General features: G+C 39.1%; 1 protein-coding gene across 1 annotated transcript in view; it reads left to right on the forward strand.

Annotated features, from left to right (window-relative positions):
* The window catches only part of CDYL2 (chromodomain Y like 2), a 56,560-nt gene that overhangs the window by 24,405 nt on the left and 17,152 nt on the right, over positions 1-15,003 (forward strand). The window contains exon 2 of the mRNA XM_021541213.3: positions 7,759-8,347. Coding sequence (XP_021396888.1) covers positions 7,759-8,347 — 589 coding nt within the window. The remainder of the gene's footprint in view (positions 1-7,758; positions 8,348-15,003) is intronic.

Genomic DNA, 15,003 nt, shown 5'->3' on the forward strand with positions numbered 1-15,003 from the left:
TCCACTTTGAGCCCTTTAATACAATGGCCACTTGGACTGACCAGTGTCCCCTTGTCCCACTCTTGTCCCTCATCTCCTCTTTGCCATCTCACCTATGCAGAGCCTCCCTGTTCAGTTGGTAAATGTCTCTGAACATCTGAAATCCCAAATCCTCAACACCTAAAGACACATCTAGTGATGCAGAGCTCCCCAAAACCAGAGCTTTCACATCTCTGTGTTCAAGTTTACCATTTTGCTGTAAAAGGGCTAAGAAAATATTTTTCTACCTGCCCCACAAGAACATGTGGTTTGTTTTATGACAGTCGTACCAGTAGCATTTGGAAAGCAATGACTCACTGAGTGGTAGTACAGCAAACAGTTCAAATATTTGTTTATGCTGTATTATAGCTAAACCTTTGTGTTTTTTTAATGTGGAATCTTCACTTCTGACTAAGCTTTGGGATGGATGTAAAAGTGTTGAACTGAAGTCCTGGCCTTGAGTTGAATCTGAATGAAGCCCATATGGTGACAAAAAATACTGTGTAAACTGTACAAAAAACACCAAAAAAAGCTATAACTGAACAAGGTAGAGAAGAAATAACTGCCAGTGAGTATAAAAGAAAACAGCATTAATATTTTTCTAATTATTTCAGGTAAATTTTTCATGTAAATTTATAATTGCTTCCTGCAATTCTGGAGTTGCTTTAATGTTGAAGAGCACCTTTAGTGATAGCCATATTTTTATTTTTTAAGTATTACTTAACACATTTCAAAATCTGTTTGGAAACATGAATATTTTTAACAAATTCCAAGCAGTTCTACTGAGAGAACAGTGATCTGTTCACATAAACATTGGTTTGCTTAGAAATCTCTTCAAGTTGTGCTTCTGTTTCTATAAACTTGTTTTAAAATAAAAAAATCTTCATGGTTGAAATCCCAGAGATTCCTACTTAGGTTTTACTTGCATGTAAGCAAATAGGGAGTAACTGTGCTGACTTGTAGTACTGTAAAGGAAGCATAGGCAGAATCAGGACCATACTAGATTGTGCAGAACCCTTCTTTGCTGATAAACACACACATTTCCCACACACACACTCTCAGATAGCAGAAATCCCATTGAGATTGAGAGAATCCCATTGAACTTGGCAGAAATGAGTTGTGCCAACAAGTTTGTTGTGGGTGTGTTCAGAACTGAACCACTTTTTAGCATAAAGAACACCAAGAATTTGGAATGTCCTGCTTCTTGTTTTCGTTTCAACAATTATCACTGAAATACAATAGCAAACTGATTTATTGTACAAAAGAAAACAAGAGATTTGATAAATAAAATGTGTCACTGTGCTTTAAAAGAAACCCCCATGTTTTTTTGATTTCCACATGTGTTGTATGTGATGATTAATACCTTTAAGTCAAAAGGATTTAAACCATTTATGGAGGAACAGATCCAAAGAGGTCTCCCCCATGTTGCATGACTGTTTTTGATGACATGAATGCACTCTTGGGTTGGAAAGGAAAAGCTCCTCTTCTTCTTCCATATAAAGAACATTCTCAAGATTACCTTAACCTGCTGCTATAAAGGATCTTCATTTTTGCATGCACTTCTTTTGCAACTTGGAAAACACGCTTTCCAAATGAAAACCTAAAACATTTTAAAGAAAATTAATGTATTTAGGAAGGAACAGCTGTTTGTTGTGCAACCTATGAGCAATAAGCCTGGACAGAAATATGTTCTGTATCACAAACATGTCCAATATGAAAGGGTTTGTATGATGTAATTGCCTACAATCACAGGGGCTACACCAGTTGACCAAAAAGTCTCTTTCTGATCCCTATGTCATCTGTCAAGTTTCCTGTTCCAGGACACAGTATCAGTTTGTACAAAAACACCTGCCCTTCAGTGCAAGACTCTTGTGTATATTCTTACTCCTGTTTGCTCCAAACCCACTTGTGACACTTCCCCCACAGGTATAGCTTATACACATACACTTCAATAACCTAAGAAAAGAAAGTGATCTAGATTACATCCTTAATTTATAGTGGGAGAGGGAAATGGCTTTAACAGACTGAGAGATTCGAGCACTCTTGAGTTCTGACCAGGGCTATGAGAACGGGTTCTGTTGGTAGTGAGCAGCAGGGACAGATGGGACCAAAGGGGAGCCAGGGCCCCAGTGTGGGACTGGAGACAGGTTTGAAGAGAATCAGGAAAGAGCAGTGGAGACCAGACCAGTTTCAATGAGACTGAATTTCACAGAAAGGTGGGACTTCCAAGACAGCTGGTATAAGGTCACTGGAGATATGAGTGTTCATGGAAGCTGTGGTTGCTTCAGGCCCTCAGCCTGGGCTTCACGGGATCTCTGCTGGTGATGAAAGGAAACTCCCTCTGCCAGAATGTCCCTTACACAAGTGTTGCTCAGGGAAGGTAACTAACAAAGGACACTTCTGCAGTAAAGTATTTGGTCCAGAAAAGAGGAATGTGGAAACACCAAACTGAGGAGTAACTTCTAAGGGCTACATCACTGCTGTAAATACAACTGATAGCATTGCACTTCTGGTTTTCCATCTAAACCCCAACCATGGCATCTCACAGCAGGACACCTCTGCAGTGTTACTGTCTCAGGAGGGGAAAATCAAAGGTGCAGGACAGGGAGCAGCAGGAGGTCTTACAGCATTTAGTTGTTCTGTTGTGAGTCTTCCCATGTCTGTGTTGAAGGACACACATACCCAATGCAGTGGTTTCCATACCAGTGGTTTCTCTCCTAGGCTGATAGGCTTTTCCCAGTGACAGTGCAGAAGTTCCAGGAGTTCCCTACTAAGTTTTAAGATCTCTTCTGATTCTAAGAAAATAGGAAAACCAAAAATAAAACCCCCATATGCTTAAAAAAAAAAAAAAAAAAAAAAAAAAAAAAAAAGGAACAGAATAAAAGGCACTGTCTGTTGAGATTAATAGGGTGTTCACTGGTTTTCTTGGGAAGATGTCATTTGATGTTTTGCCTAAGAGTGATTCCAGTGAGGAATGGCTTCTCTTTTGTTTTTAAGACTATCTAGCCTTTCACTTTCATTTTGACCTTCCAGGTAACAACACAAATTTAGTACTGAGGGGGTTTCATAGCTGGACCTACTCTGTGGGTCAGATTCTGAACAGAGTCCCAGCAGCCATTCCACTGTTATTTTTCTAACATGAATGCTGGCTGCAGCAGAAGATATGTTGCTGTATTTTTTGTACATCTGGAACAAATGCTCCAATTACTAGATTTTGTGAAATCAAATACAAAGACAAGAAAAACAAAAATAAGATACAAAGACAAGAAGGCAAAAGATTTACTGCTAATGAGATACAGTATTTCCTAAAGCAAAGGTAACAAAAAGGGGGAAGTTAGGGCAATACTGAATTTTTAAAAGACAAACATGTTGAATCAGATGGCCTTTATCTCTCTCAGAAATCTTACTGCCTTTCCTTCCTTGGCATTTTCTTCAAATACCCTTCCAACACCCTCAGGCACAACATGGGACAAAGACCTCCAATGAAAAAAACCCACATAAACCAGTACAAGTCCTGTAATCATAGTAATGAAAGGCAGTTTTTCTAGTGTCTGTCATGCAGTTGCTCTGATGCTCTGAAGAGTTCACTAACAGAGACCATCTGAACACCACTGATTACAGTTTAAATTGCTTACATGGATGTGCATGGCACGAAAAGGAGATGACATGTATTAATTTTGAAAATCACTGAGTAGATATGCAACCTTCCAAATGTTTCTAGAAGTTTACTCATCTCCCAAAAGTTGTTTTCTGGGAGCACAAGGATTTTTATTTATGCTCTTCAGAGCTGAGAACTGAGATGAGTATGCTGTGCTTTGACTTTATAGTTACAGCTGTAGAAATAATTCCATAGGAATTATCCTTTTTTAATTTAGCCTAGATTTAATTTTTTTGATAAGCAAACAATAACATTGTGTGGTTAAATGATTTTGACCCAGAATTTTCTGTAAAGAAAGCGTGGCAGTGTTGTTGCACTCTGCATATATAAGCAAAACACTTAAGTTTATGAAGCTCTAGATATTTGTACTTTAATCCACTAATGTATTATTTTATTTCACATGAAGTATAGAATGCAGATATATTTTTAAAGGCTTTTTATTTATGACTTTCATCCTAGTTTGTGCAGCTGTTTATTGAGCTAGGTTTAAGGCTACTTGGAAGCTAAAAAGTGTGTTGCAAATGCATTTGCACAGATGCCATGTTCTTATTCTATTTGTTCTCTTTAAAAGTATTTATATGGTAACATAGCAGAACCTCAGTTCATCCAGAATTAGCCAGCGGGTGCAGGGAGAGAGAGAATCCAGAGAAGTGTTGGTACATAACATTTCTAGCAATCTTTTAACTGTGATACCTCTACAAGGTTTGTTTGTAGTCATTGCACTTTTATTAAATTTAACTCTTCAGTTTTCCAAAGCAAATATAGTGAAATCATGGATTTGGCAACTGTAACTACCAGGGTCACTTTCAGGAACGTGTTACTCAGTTCTGATTAAAGATGGAACTGAGGGGGGAGATGGAAAATCAGACACTTGAAGCCCTAGATATTTGCTGCATATTCTCAGAAACGTGTCTTGCTTATTCTAGGGGAGGATTTAAAGTATTATTTCTATTAATCACTAGCTGTCACAGAATTATTTCTCATTAAGAAGACTGATATGATTTGTGCAACCTTAAGTAAATACAGAAAGATAATTATTTCACACAGTACCACTTAAAACAAATACACATCATTAAAAAAACAAAGCAGTGGTGTTTGTTGTTACTGTGGACTGTGGATAGAAGTAAGATGAGACAGACAGTAGCAGGTGTGGTTAAAACCCTGATATTTATGCTTCCACTGAAGCACTTCCCAGTGGCACCTAAAGGGGATAAATATTACTGAAGAACTTAAAGCCCTGTGATAGAAAAGGGACCATGTTGAGAGGTCAAGTATATTCAATGCTACCCTCAGATTCATTCAGTTAACAGTGAGGCTGTAATGAGGACAGGAAAATATCTACTCAGACTTTTTATGCATCATTAGTCAAGTCAGTGGGCATTATGGTTGAACTAAAAAAAAAATCAAGGAAAACAAACTCATTTTTGATTAAACCACTTTTTTTTCATTTTCTCCCCCAAAAAACAATAAACTGAAAAGAGGGTTGACCAGAAACAAAAAAATTTGTATTCAATTTATTTAGTCTTTATTTTAGTTAGTTAAATTTGAACATTGATAGTTTTGTTCTGCAAGTGCTGTAATGAAATGGTTAGTCTTACCCAAATATATTTGCTTTCTGAATGCTTTTTCATAAACTAATAAATTTGACCCAATTTCATGAATACTTTTAGTCTCCCTTCATGATGTGTTGAAGTGGTTAATCACATCCTCCATTGCCATTATTTTATTTTCCAGGAACAAAGACTACTCATATTTTCTCCTTTTATCCTCCTAATTGAAATGCAGGATGTCTCATCACCAAAATACTTCCATATTAAACAACACCCTCCACAAAACCTCTTCACATAGAGCAACAATGTGAAAATAAGAAATCTATGTAGTTAAAGATATGAGCACAAGTGAAAAAAGGTGAGAGGGTGAAAATATGTTTTTTGTATGTGATCTCATAAAAGGTTTTGTCCATCCTTTCTGAGGCTCTTCCTTCAGTGAGCAAGTCAGGGAACAAAGCTGGTGCAATCCCTCAAAACAAAGACAAGTAACTCCCAAGTAGCACCAAACTGACACAGAGTTTGTGTTCCAAGTCCAGAGTCCTGAATTAAAAGGGAGGGGAATGCATGTGTTGTTCATCTGGTACAGACAGAAAAGCAGTAACCCAGACTCTCCAGTACTGATAGCTGTGGTCTACCGAGTTTAGCAGCAATTTAATTTTTTCCCCAGGACATACATGCATATGTTGTGCTCCTTGGTATAGCAAGCTGCAGTAATTAAGGTAACAAATCCACAGGCAGCCCACACAGAGTTCCGTGGTTCAATGTACAGCTTTTCTGGCCAGTCCCTGATAGGAAGATGAAAGTATTTTAAAGCTAAGGATAATCTAGACAGCTGCTCTCTATAAAGCCAACAAGATCATAATAAGTCTACTATTAGTTTGACAATTGAAAGCCACACATCCCACATGAGGAAAAAAATGCTAGTTCATTCATTTTGTGAAGCCTTCTCCCTCTTTTCAGACAAATGATCTCAAACTTGCCCAGGCTGAGCTTCATTTAATTGTTTTGCCTCTCTGAGCAATCCTGAAGGGGACTGTGCTAAATTCAGAGTAAGAAGGATGCTTTGCTTTGCTTCTGAGGTGGTTCTGTGTAGATATTTGATAAGCCAGAGCACAGGAAGGAGCTGTTTGAGATGCTGCAGTGGGAGCCCTGGAGATGGAGGAAGGTGTCCACTATGACTCAGAGACAGATATCTAGCACAGTTCCCATGTAAATGAACTGATAGAAGATAGAAGTATAATGTTTAGTTGCTAATTACATTTAGACTCCTTTGGGGAACCCACCAAGATTTCCGTGAATGTACAGTTCCAGCCAGTGAACAGACAGAATTAATCCATTGGTTTGCTCTAACAGGGGACCTAAAATGAACAATTACTTAACTGCTGTGATTGCCCTTCTTCAAGGTTAAATTCTCCTTACAGATTCCACTGTTGTTCTTCACATGAGATGATTTTTCATTAAGGAGCAGTGAAAGCTGTTACATTATCTATCCACTTATTTATTTTTTTTAATTAAAAATACTTCTTTGGGTTAATGATAATGATTTTTTTTCATTAGTGGCATCTTTATCCTAAATAAACAACATATTAAAAACAAAATTTAAAAATTAAACAATATAAAAACAAAACAGAGTCTTTGAAATTTTCCTTATCATAACTGATCTTCCAGCATTGACTTTTCATGGCAGATGTATGTAACAAAAACTTTGTGTTCTAAAAACCCTGCCTACCTTCCCCACATTACCAGGTATTATTCTAATACTTAATACTTACTGATATTACAACATTTTTCCTAATGACTTGATCTGAATTTTACTTGTTGCAGTTTAACCCAAACTTGCTGCCACTGCTGTGGTGTGTTTGGATTTTCCTCTGTATTCTCCCTCTACTTGAGGCTTGACCAGCACCCAGGTTCCACAGTATAATGATATTAATTCAGATTCAGGGTGCAGTCCCAATACAGTCCATTAGCCCTTGGTGTAGAAATGTTCCTTACAATGACATTCTCCAACACAGGCTGATAGTATTCAATCCTTCAATGTAAGAATCCTGCCTTAATGCCCTTTGTTTGCTATTTTATTTTGTAATTGGTGCATTCAAAAATCTTGTGTATTTACTCAAATATTGAATTAATAAAAATACATATTTTTGTCAGTTGGCTTATAGGGACAAAATATATATGTGGATTCAGGAGAATGATCAGTAACAAATAAAGCAGCAAAAAGTGTTTTATTTGGCTCTTTGAAACTAGAAGTAGCTGAGGAATGTAACAGCAACAGTCTCATTTTGCAACCAGATTTTCAAAGAAATTGTACTTTCATTAATGATCTGAAACTCTCTCTTGTTTCTTCACACTGGAGCTACTGAAAGTGCCCAGATCAGATTTGAGGATGTGTTTATGTCTCTTTTAATGTGTTTAGAAAGGGCAGTGGCCTTGCTGTCAAAATACCACTGGGGCTCTGCATTTCACTACTGTACTGGCAGGTCTGTTCATGGGAATTCTTTCTAATACAGCTTTGGTTTTTCCTTTTAGGTAGAGAGGATTGTAGACAAAAGGAAGAACAAGAAGGGCAAATGGGAATATCTCATTAGGTGGAAAGGCTATGGGAGCAATGAAGACACCTGGGAGCCTGAACATCACCTACTCCATTGTGAGGAATTTATTGATGAGTTCAACAGGCTACACGTTACCAGAGAGAAGCGATCCAGGCATGGGAAACAGGCACCGAAACTACTGGGGGAAAGCCGAGGGTCGTCTGTTGAGAAAATATCACATAGACCTTCTGAATCTGGGAAGTCTAAAGGAGCAACACACAAAAGGAAGAGAATTAATCCATCTCATCAAAAACAGAAACGAGGATATGCAGCAAAGCCAGGATCTGCAAATGACAGGGCTGCTAAAACTGTGACTTACCGAACTACTCCCAGCGGTTTACAGATTATGCCACTGAAAAAGCCACATAATGGCCTGCAGAATGGAGATGGCAGCCATGAGAAAGATTCTAGACATTTTGGGAATGGCTCACAGCAGCAAAACGTGGATTTAACTGATCACGAAGGAGAACAAAACTTGCCCAGCGTGTTGGAAGTCAGTAACAATTCCCCTGTTGTGAATGGAATTGGTATGTGATTTAAACAACTCCTCTGTGCGGGAGGGGGTGCTAATTGCAGCAACTGCAAGTAGGGCCCACTCGTGGAAAATCTGTTGTCACACAAGTGGTATGGTGAGAAGCACACAAACAAGTTCCACACTTTCCCTACATATTATACACTTTTTTTTATCAGTTGGCTTCTCTCTTTCCCTTTCCCACGGAATGATGTGAAGCAGTGTGGGCTCTGTCACGAGATTTGCAGTGTAAATCCCTATGGGAAGTGAGGACAGGGCATGGAGCAGGAATGACAACTGAGATATGCATAATGCTGCAACTTTGGGTTTGTGTATCACCATGTAACAAATCACTACTCAGCTAGGTGTGCTCAAACCCAGTGGTCTAGAGGAACCAGAATTATTTTAGAATTAATACCACTCTTGGTGAAGTGCCCTGGTAAATGTAGCTGAATAAGATTCAAGTTCTCAGTATTAATGCTTGTCATAGTCAGGAGCACACAGAACAGCCAGGTCCTTGTCTCTGGCAGTGACTGGACACATCAAAAGTCTTAAGACAGACTTTAGAGAAAGACACAGTCTTGAAGTGAACAAGAAGATATAGTAAAAATTTCTCTCTAATCCTCATAGTTACTGACTTGCTTAGTTCTCAAAGAATAAGATTTATATTCTCTATAAAAATTATTCCACTTAATGGAAATTAAATGGCTTCTCATTATCTATATGCGTCCAGTCTATTTGGTTTGTGTGTTTTTAGTCCTACCAAATTTACAGCTTCAATGGTGTTTTGTGACAGTAATTTCCAGGAGCTGACAATAAGATGCACATTTTATTTGATCAGGTTTTGGTATTTGGGGTTTTGTTGGGGGGGAGTTGACCTTTACTTTCATTGAATAGCCTCTTGTGCCTCTATGGAGGGATGCAGTGGAGGGTGCCCTGTCAGCCAGTAGGCAGCCCCAGCCTTTTCAGCCTTCCTACCACCTGGGAGGCTTTACTGATTCCTGAGAGTTTTGAGGATCTTCTTGTGCTATTGGTGTGGGGGGTGGTTTTAATACCTTTTAAAAACAGCAGGAGCTGTTCCAAATGATTTCCCACTGCTTACTGATACAGTGATGATAGAACCTTTGGAGAATTATTTTTTTCTGCTCTTACACACTGCATAAAGGTTTTCATTGAGTGATCCACAGTTGCTCTTTGGTTTTTTTTCCTTCCTTGTTACAGTTAATTTAGAACACAGCTTTATGTATGATCCCTTTCACTATGCATTTAATCTGCTTTACTGTTGCCAATTCACCTTTTTGATTCAGTGAAGCTCTTCAAAATCTTTCCTAGTTTTCACTCTACTTATTTTGTATTGCCTTCAAGTCTTCCTCTCATATTTCTCTTCCCAGCTCATTAATACATACATTAAATAAACTAATCCTCCTGCAGGTCCTTGGGACAGCCAGCTTGACATGATGAAAAGTAACCATTTGTTCCAATTATTTATTTTTATTAGCTACTTTCTATAGCCCATGATAGTACTCATTTCCTTAACAGCTTCTGGTGAATTGCCCTGCCAAAAAGTTTTCAGAAGTCAACATAAATTATATCACCCTGCTTTCCATCTTCCACCCTACTGGCAACCTGGCAAATGCTCCTTGATTTGGGAAGAACTGACCTTGCCCAGTCTTACTGGCTGTATGTGGTAGCTACTGGAATCTTGCAAGCCAGGCATCAGATACGCTATTAAAAACTCCCAAACCAGCAAAATGCATGGTCAGATTTAAATGCATAAGTACTCCTGATGATGCCAATGAAATTTGAAGTTAAAGCACTTAGAAGTGTATTTTGACTTCTGCATTTTGAGGAGGTTGAGCTCATGTAAGAATACTTAAAAAGTTACCTGCCTCTTTGAGACAATTTGAATATCTAATTACAGATGTGTATAAAGATTTGATTTTTTTTTTACTGTTTCTAATGATGTATTTCTAATCACTTAGGTTATTTGTGGGGAAGTTCAGAAACAAAATGTATCTTTGAAATGCATTAATCCCTATATTAGAATTTTTTGTTTAATGAAGAACTGAAGGGTCACAAAGAACTGTAAGGCCAAATGAGCCAGAAGAGCTAAGGAATGGCCTGCATCACCCCTGACTGAATAATCTCTGGCAGAGAGCTCTCGTTCAGTGGAAAGCTGCTTTGCCTGAGCAGCCAGTTGTTCCTCCTGGCCCAAGAACTGATCTCTGCAGCTCCTTTCAAACAGTTCTTTATGACAGCTTTTGCATTCTCCAAATCTATCACTTGTGTTCTGTATTTTGTTCCCCTTGCATTCTGTAGGCAAAAGTAAGAGATCTTTAAATCTCTGCCTGGTTCTTTTCTGAAAAGCCCATACTCAGCAGCTCTGCCAAGGTCAGAAATCCCTTGAGTCCTGCAGAGTGGAGAAGACCACAAAGAAGAGAGATGAGACTGCCTGAATAATAGCAGATAGAAATTGGTGAAGAAGGGTCAAAATCAAATCACTAGATTTTTTTTAATGTTGCCCTGCAACCGTGAGAGAAGCCACATTTCCTGATACAGGGGTCTGAAACATCAAGTGGAAGTAACTTGCATTACTCTTCACCAAGTCCAACAATTTCCTGAACTCCCTCAGTGTTCACACTCACACAGAGGATGCCAGTGTGATTCTGCCCCGTGTCCCATTATTATCACAGAAACCCACACTAAAACCAGGCTGAAATTTTAGAAATTGCTAATGAGGAAAGTTTCAGAGAAAAATGCCAAATTTGTTGAAAAACTGAAATTTTGTTCTAAACATCTTGGGTTTCAAAACTTTCTCCAAATCTAAGCCAAGGTCCTATGGCTGTGTCCCTAGGGAGCAGGAGCAGTGTGGCAGTCTGCTTGGCAGGACTCCCACGTTTAGTTTGGAGGCAGCCAGTTATGCCAGAGGTTTCAGGCAGTCTGCCACTGAGTCTGGAAGTTGAAAGCCTGGCATGCTCCATCAGCACTCACAGGGCTCCCAGGCACAAGATGTGGAACAAAGAGGGAGCCTGGAGGACCTGGTTTGGCTCCTGAAGCTGTGGCTCCTGGGCAGCCCCATTCAGAATCTGGCGAAGCAGACATTTGTGTCAGCCTTGAGATTGCCTGTATGGAACCCAAATGAATGTCAGATTCATTTCACAGCTGAGTGTAAGACTGCACAGAAAATATGTATAGAAATTTATGGTTTGTCAGGAGATGAAGCCTAGATATGGAAAACTCAAAAATTCCCTACAATTTGAAAACCTGGCTGTAGGCCCAGCTCTGCTACCAATGTGGGCCTATGCCTGAAGGTCTCCAAACCCCACCAACCTCAACCAGCATTGTTTCATATTTTAATAATGTTTAACCACCAGTACATTGAATCAAGCAATATAGACAGTAATATTTAAACTAGAAGTAATCAAATAATAGCTATTTTGTTTCTCTGTCCATGCCAGTTCTGTTCAAATAACAGCTATTTGAAAGCCAGCTTTGGATGACTCCTTAAATGAACGCCCACCAGTCTCTTTGGTTTTGTATATAAATCCACTTGGGTACAAGTGTTTCTTCTTCAGCCTCTAGACAAACTCCCATCAGGAAGCTCTTTATCCCAGAAGGATGAGCACTTACCTACAGGTGTGTGCACAAAATGTTCAGGGCACCCCAGTGGAGGCCTGGCACCCTGTGGAAGTTGGGACAGATCTTTAATATAAAAAACTGTCTTTTACTTTCTATACATCCTGCCATAAGGAGAGCAGAATCATCTTTACTGACAGTTATTTAAGGGTCTGCAGATTGGAAAATATTGAAAAACTTTGTGAACAGCATCCCTTGATGCTCCCAGGAGCTAACAATACTGGTCTTTCTGATGATATTTGTTGTCTTCTGTTATCACATTTCTGTTTCTCTCCAGATATTGTAATTGAGAGTTATTGTTTTGTCACGTTTCTTGACAGCATCAAAAAACATCCCCTTTTAATTTTCTTTCCTTTTTCTGCATCACTCTTTTTCTGTACCATCTGTTGAAGAATTTCTGCCTGTCATGTATCACTAACCAGTGTTTTTCTCCATTACAAAAATCTTTGTAGTCTCATGGTGCCCTCAATTTAAATACTCTCTTTGACTTAGTCACTGCTTCCTCTTGGTTTTTTAGCTTAATCTGGTTTATTTCTTCTGAAAGAATATTGGCAGTAAAAGACAAGCAAACATGCTTGCTCTCTTAGTTGGGATAAAAACTCATTGCTTTTAGATATCTTACAGATGCTTCCTTTGCTGGAGAAGTCTGAAATTATTAGTAAATTATCAACAGAACACAGCTTTTAAGTATGTACAGTATTAACCATTACCCACAAGAAAGACAGGAAGGAGGCAGTTAAAGGCTATTGGGAAGTCTGAGGAATGCCAAGCTGCTTTACCAGGGAGAGTGAGGGAGCATGGCTTATTTCACCTAGAAAAATTAAAGCCTCAGCTCCATCATCCTTTCCATTCAGCACAAATGCATACTGCTAATAAAAGCAGAAGTCCAGCTCTCCTTCCCATGACACCATGATAGTTATTCCCATCCCTCCCTCTGCACCACTTTTAATACTTTTGAGGCTACAAGATGAACTGCAGCTGTTTGAAAATTAACCAGTTTTGCAGGGTGATTTTTCAGCCAGAGCAGATCACCAGGCCAATTTATGGTGTGGCTGCTCTTACCAGTACTGGGGTTGCTGTGGAGGGTGGTGGCACAGGGACAGCACCATTAAACTGGCTCTGATGAAACACTCAGAAAATATGTATCTGAAAAAAACAGGAGCTTGAATTGTTCTCCAGCAGTGGGCAGGAGATGTGGAGCTCCAGGTCCCCCAAAGCACTGAGGCTCAGTGTGATCTTTCCTCACTTTCTCCCCACTCTTCATCTGCCTCAGCCTTTCAGAATATAAATTTCTAATGTGTTTTCTGCAGTGCCTGGTAGAATGGAACCCCAGTCTCAGACCCTTTGGCAGTGGTGGAGTATTGTAGAAGATGCAGGGATGGGCAGCTAAAATGAAGAAGATTACAGGAATAAAAGAGGCTGGGAGAGGGGGTGGCTGAGGGGCAGCACGATCAAAGTTTACAAAGTCATCAAGGCCTCAGATATATTAAATGCAGAACTGTTGCTCCTGAAATCCCTTGATAGCAGAACTAGGGACCACTCACTGAAACTGGTGGAACATCAGATAAAAGCACAGATGAAAGAAAATTCTTCTCTGTATAGTGGCTACCCAACTTCTAAAACTCATACCACAGGAAGCTGTGGAGACAGACAGCATCAACAGGCTCAGAAGGGGATTAGAGAAATCCATGAAAAGGTCCACAAGCAAACACTGAAGGAAACAGAAGGGATGAGCCCTCTCATATTTCTGTACAACACTCAGGGATGATACTATGGGAAAGGACTGCAGAAAGCAACCAAGCTTGCATTTTCTCCTTAAATAGCATCCTTTACTGCCCTCTTTTACTGCCATTCTTGGAGAAGGATTACTGCAGGCAGCAGTGGTCTGGGAACATCTTAGGTTCCCTTAAAAAATATTGAAGCTTCTTATAAATATAAATGTTGGCTTAGGTATTCCACAAGTTCTGCTGATTAAACACAAAGTAATAATTAGATTCAACTCCCAGTAAAGAGCATTTTCTCCCTTTCCTTTTGTACTTAGACTGAGCATCAAATACTCACTATTAAGCCAGAAAAATCACACTTAGATGTATCTAAGGCTTCCTTAGTTAATTGGTGACATCCTTAATTTGTTTCACATGCAGTATAAATTGCTTTGAGTCTTTGAATGTCTCTTTTTGCCTGCCACAGTCATTTTTCACCTTGACATACTGAGGTGCTGCTCCCCTTGTGCGCACTGAGCAGGTGCTGACTGTTGGCCCTCATGCAGGGACAATTCCAGACAATCCCAGTGGCTCCAGAGCAGACCTTCAGGAGCTGCACCACCTCCACACAGCAGACTTGCTAAATTGGCCTGGATCCACATCAGTGCTGTCTTTAGAGGGTGCTGATCATTTTCTCCAGTTTATCGGATTAAACAAGATTACAGGGATGCACTAGAGACAGGGAAACAACAAGCTACTCATAATATATTGTTCTGTTAAAGATCCGCTTTTGGAAATGGTGCTTTTTCATTTCTATTTCTTTCATATTTAATTTAGATCTTTCCTCTGAATAAATTTCTTTCAGCTGGCATCCAAACAGTTAAAATACTGTTATAAGATCTATAGTTTCTTACATCATACATTAATTTACAAACTGAATACATAAGAAAGAATAAAACAAACCAAAAAAATTACTGTGAGGCTTTTTGTTGAGCTGGATTATCTGACTGAATTAAACTTCTACTATTCTCTTACCATCTGTATTTAAAATAGATGTAGCATAATCTTCCACACGAGGTGGATAATCAGTACAGCTAGTCAGACACACCTTCCATTCAATGGGCATTTGTGCCTCTGATTTTGTAAGTTCTTTACACTTTTGGGGAGTTTGAAATCACCACAATTCAGTAGCTTATTGCTGATTAAGCATTGAATAGATAAAAATCCAATATTTAATAGCCTGCCTCAGTCAATGAGTTCATTTGTTTCAGTACATTATTCCCAATGACATTGGTGTTCTATTAGTAATTTCACGAGTTGATTTCTGTTGTAA

This window comes from Lonchura striata, chromosome 11, assembly GCF_050655825.1.
Source record: "Lonchura striata isolate lonStrDom1 chromosome 11, ASM5065582v1, whole genome shotgun sequence".
In the NCBI taxonomy this organism is placed as follows: domain Eukaryota; kingdom Metazoa; phylum Chordata; class Aves; order Passeriformes; family Estrildidae; genus Lonchura; species Lonchura striata.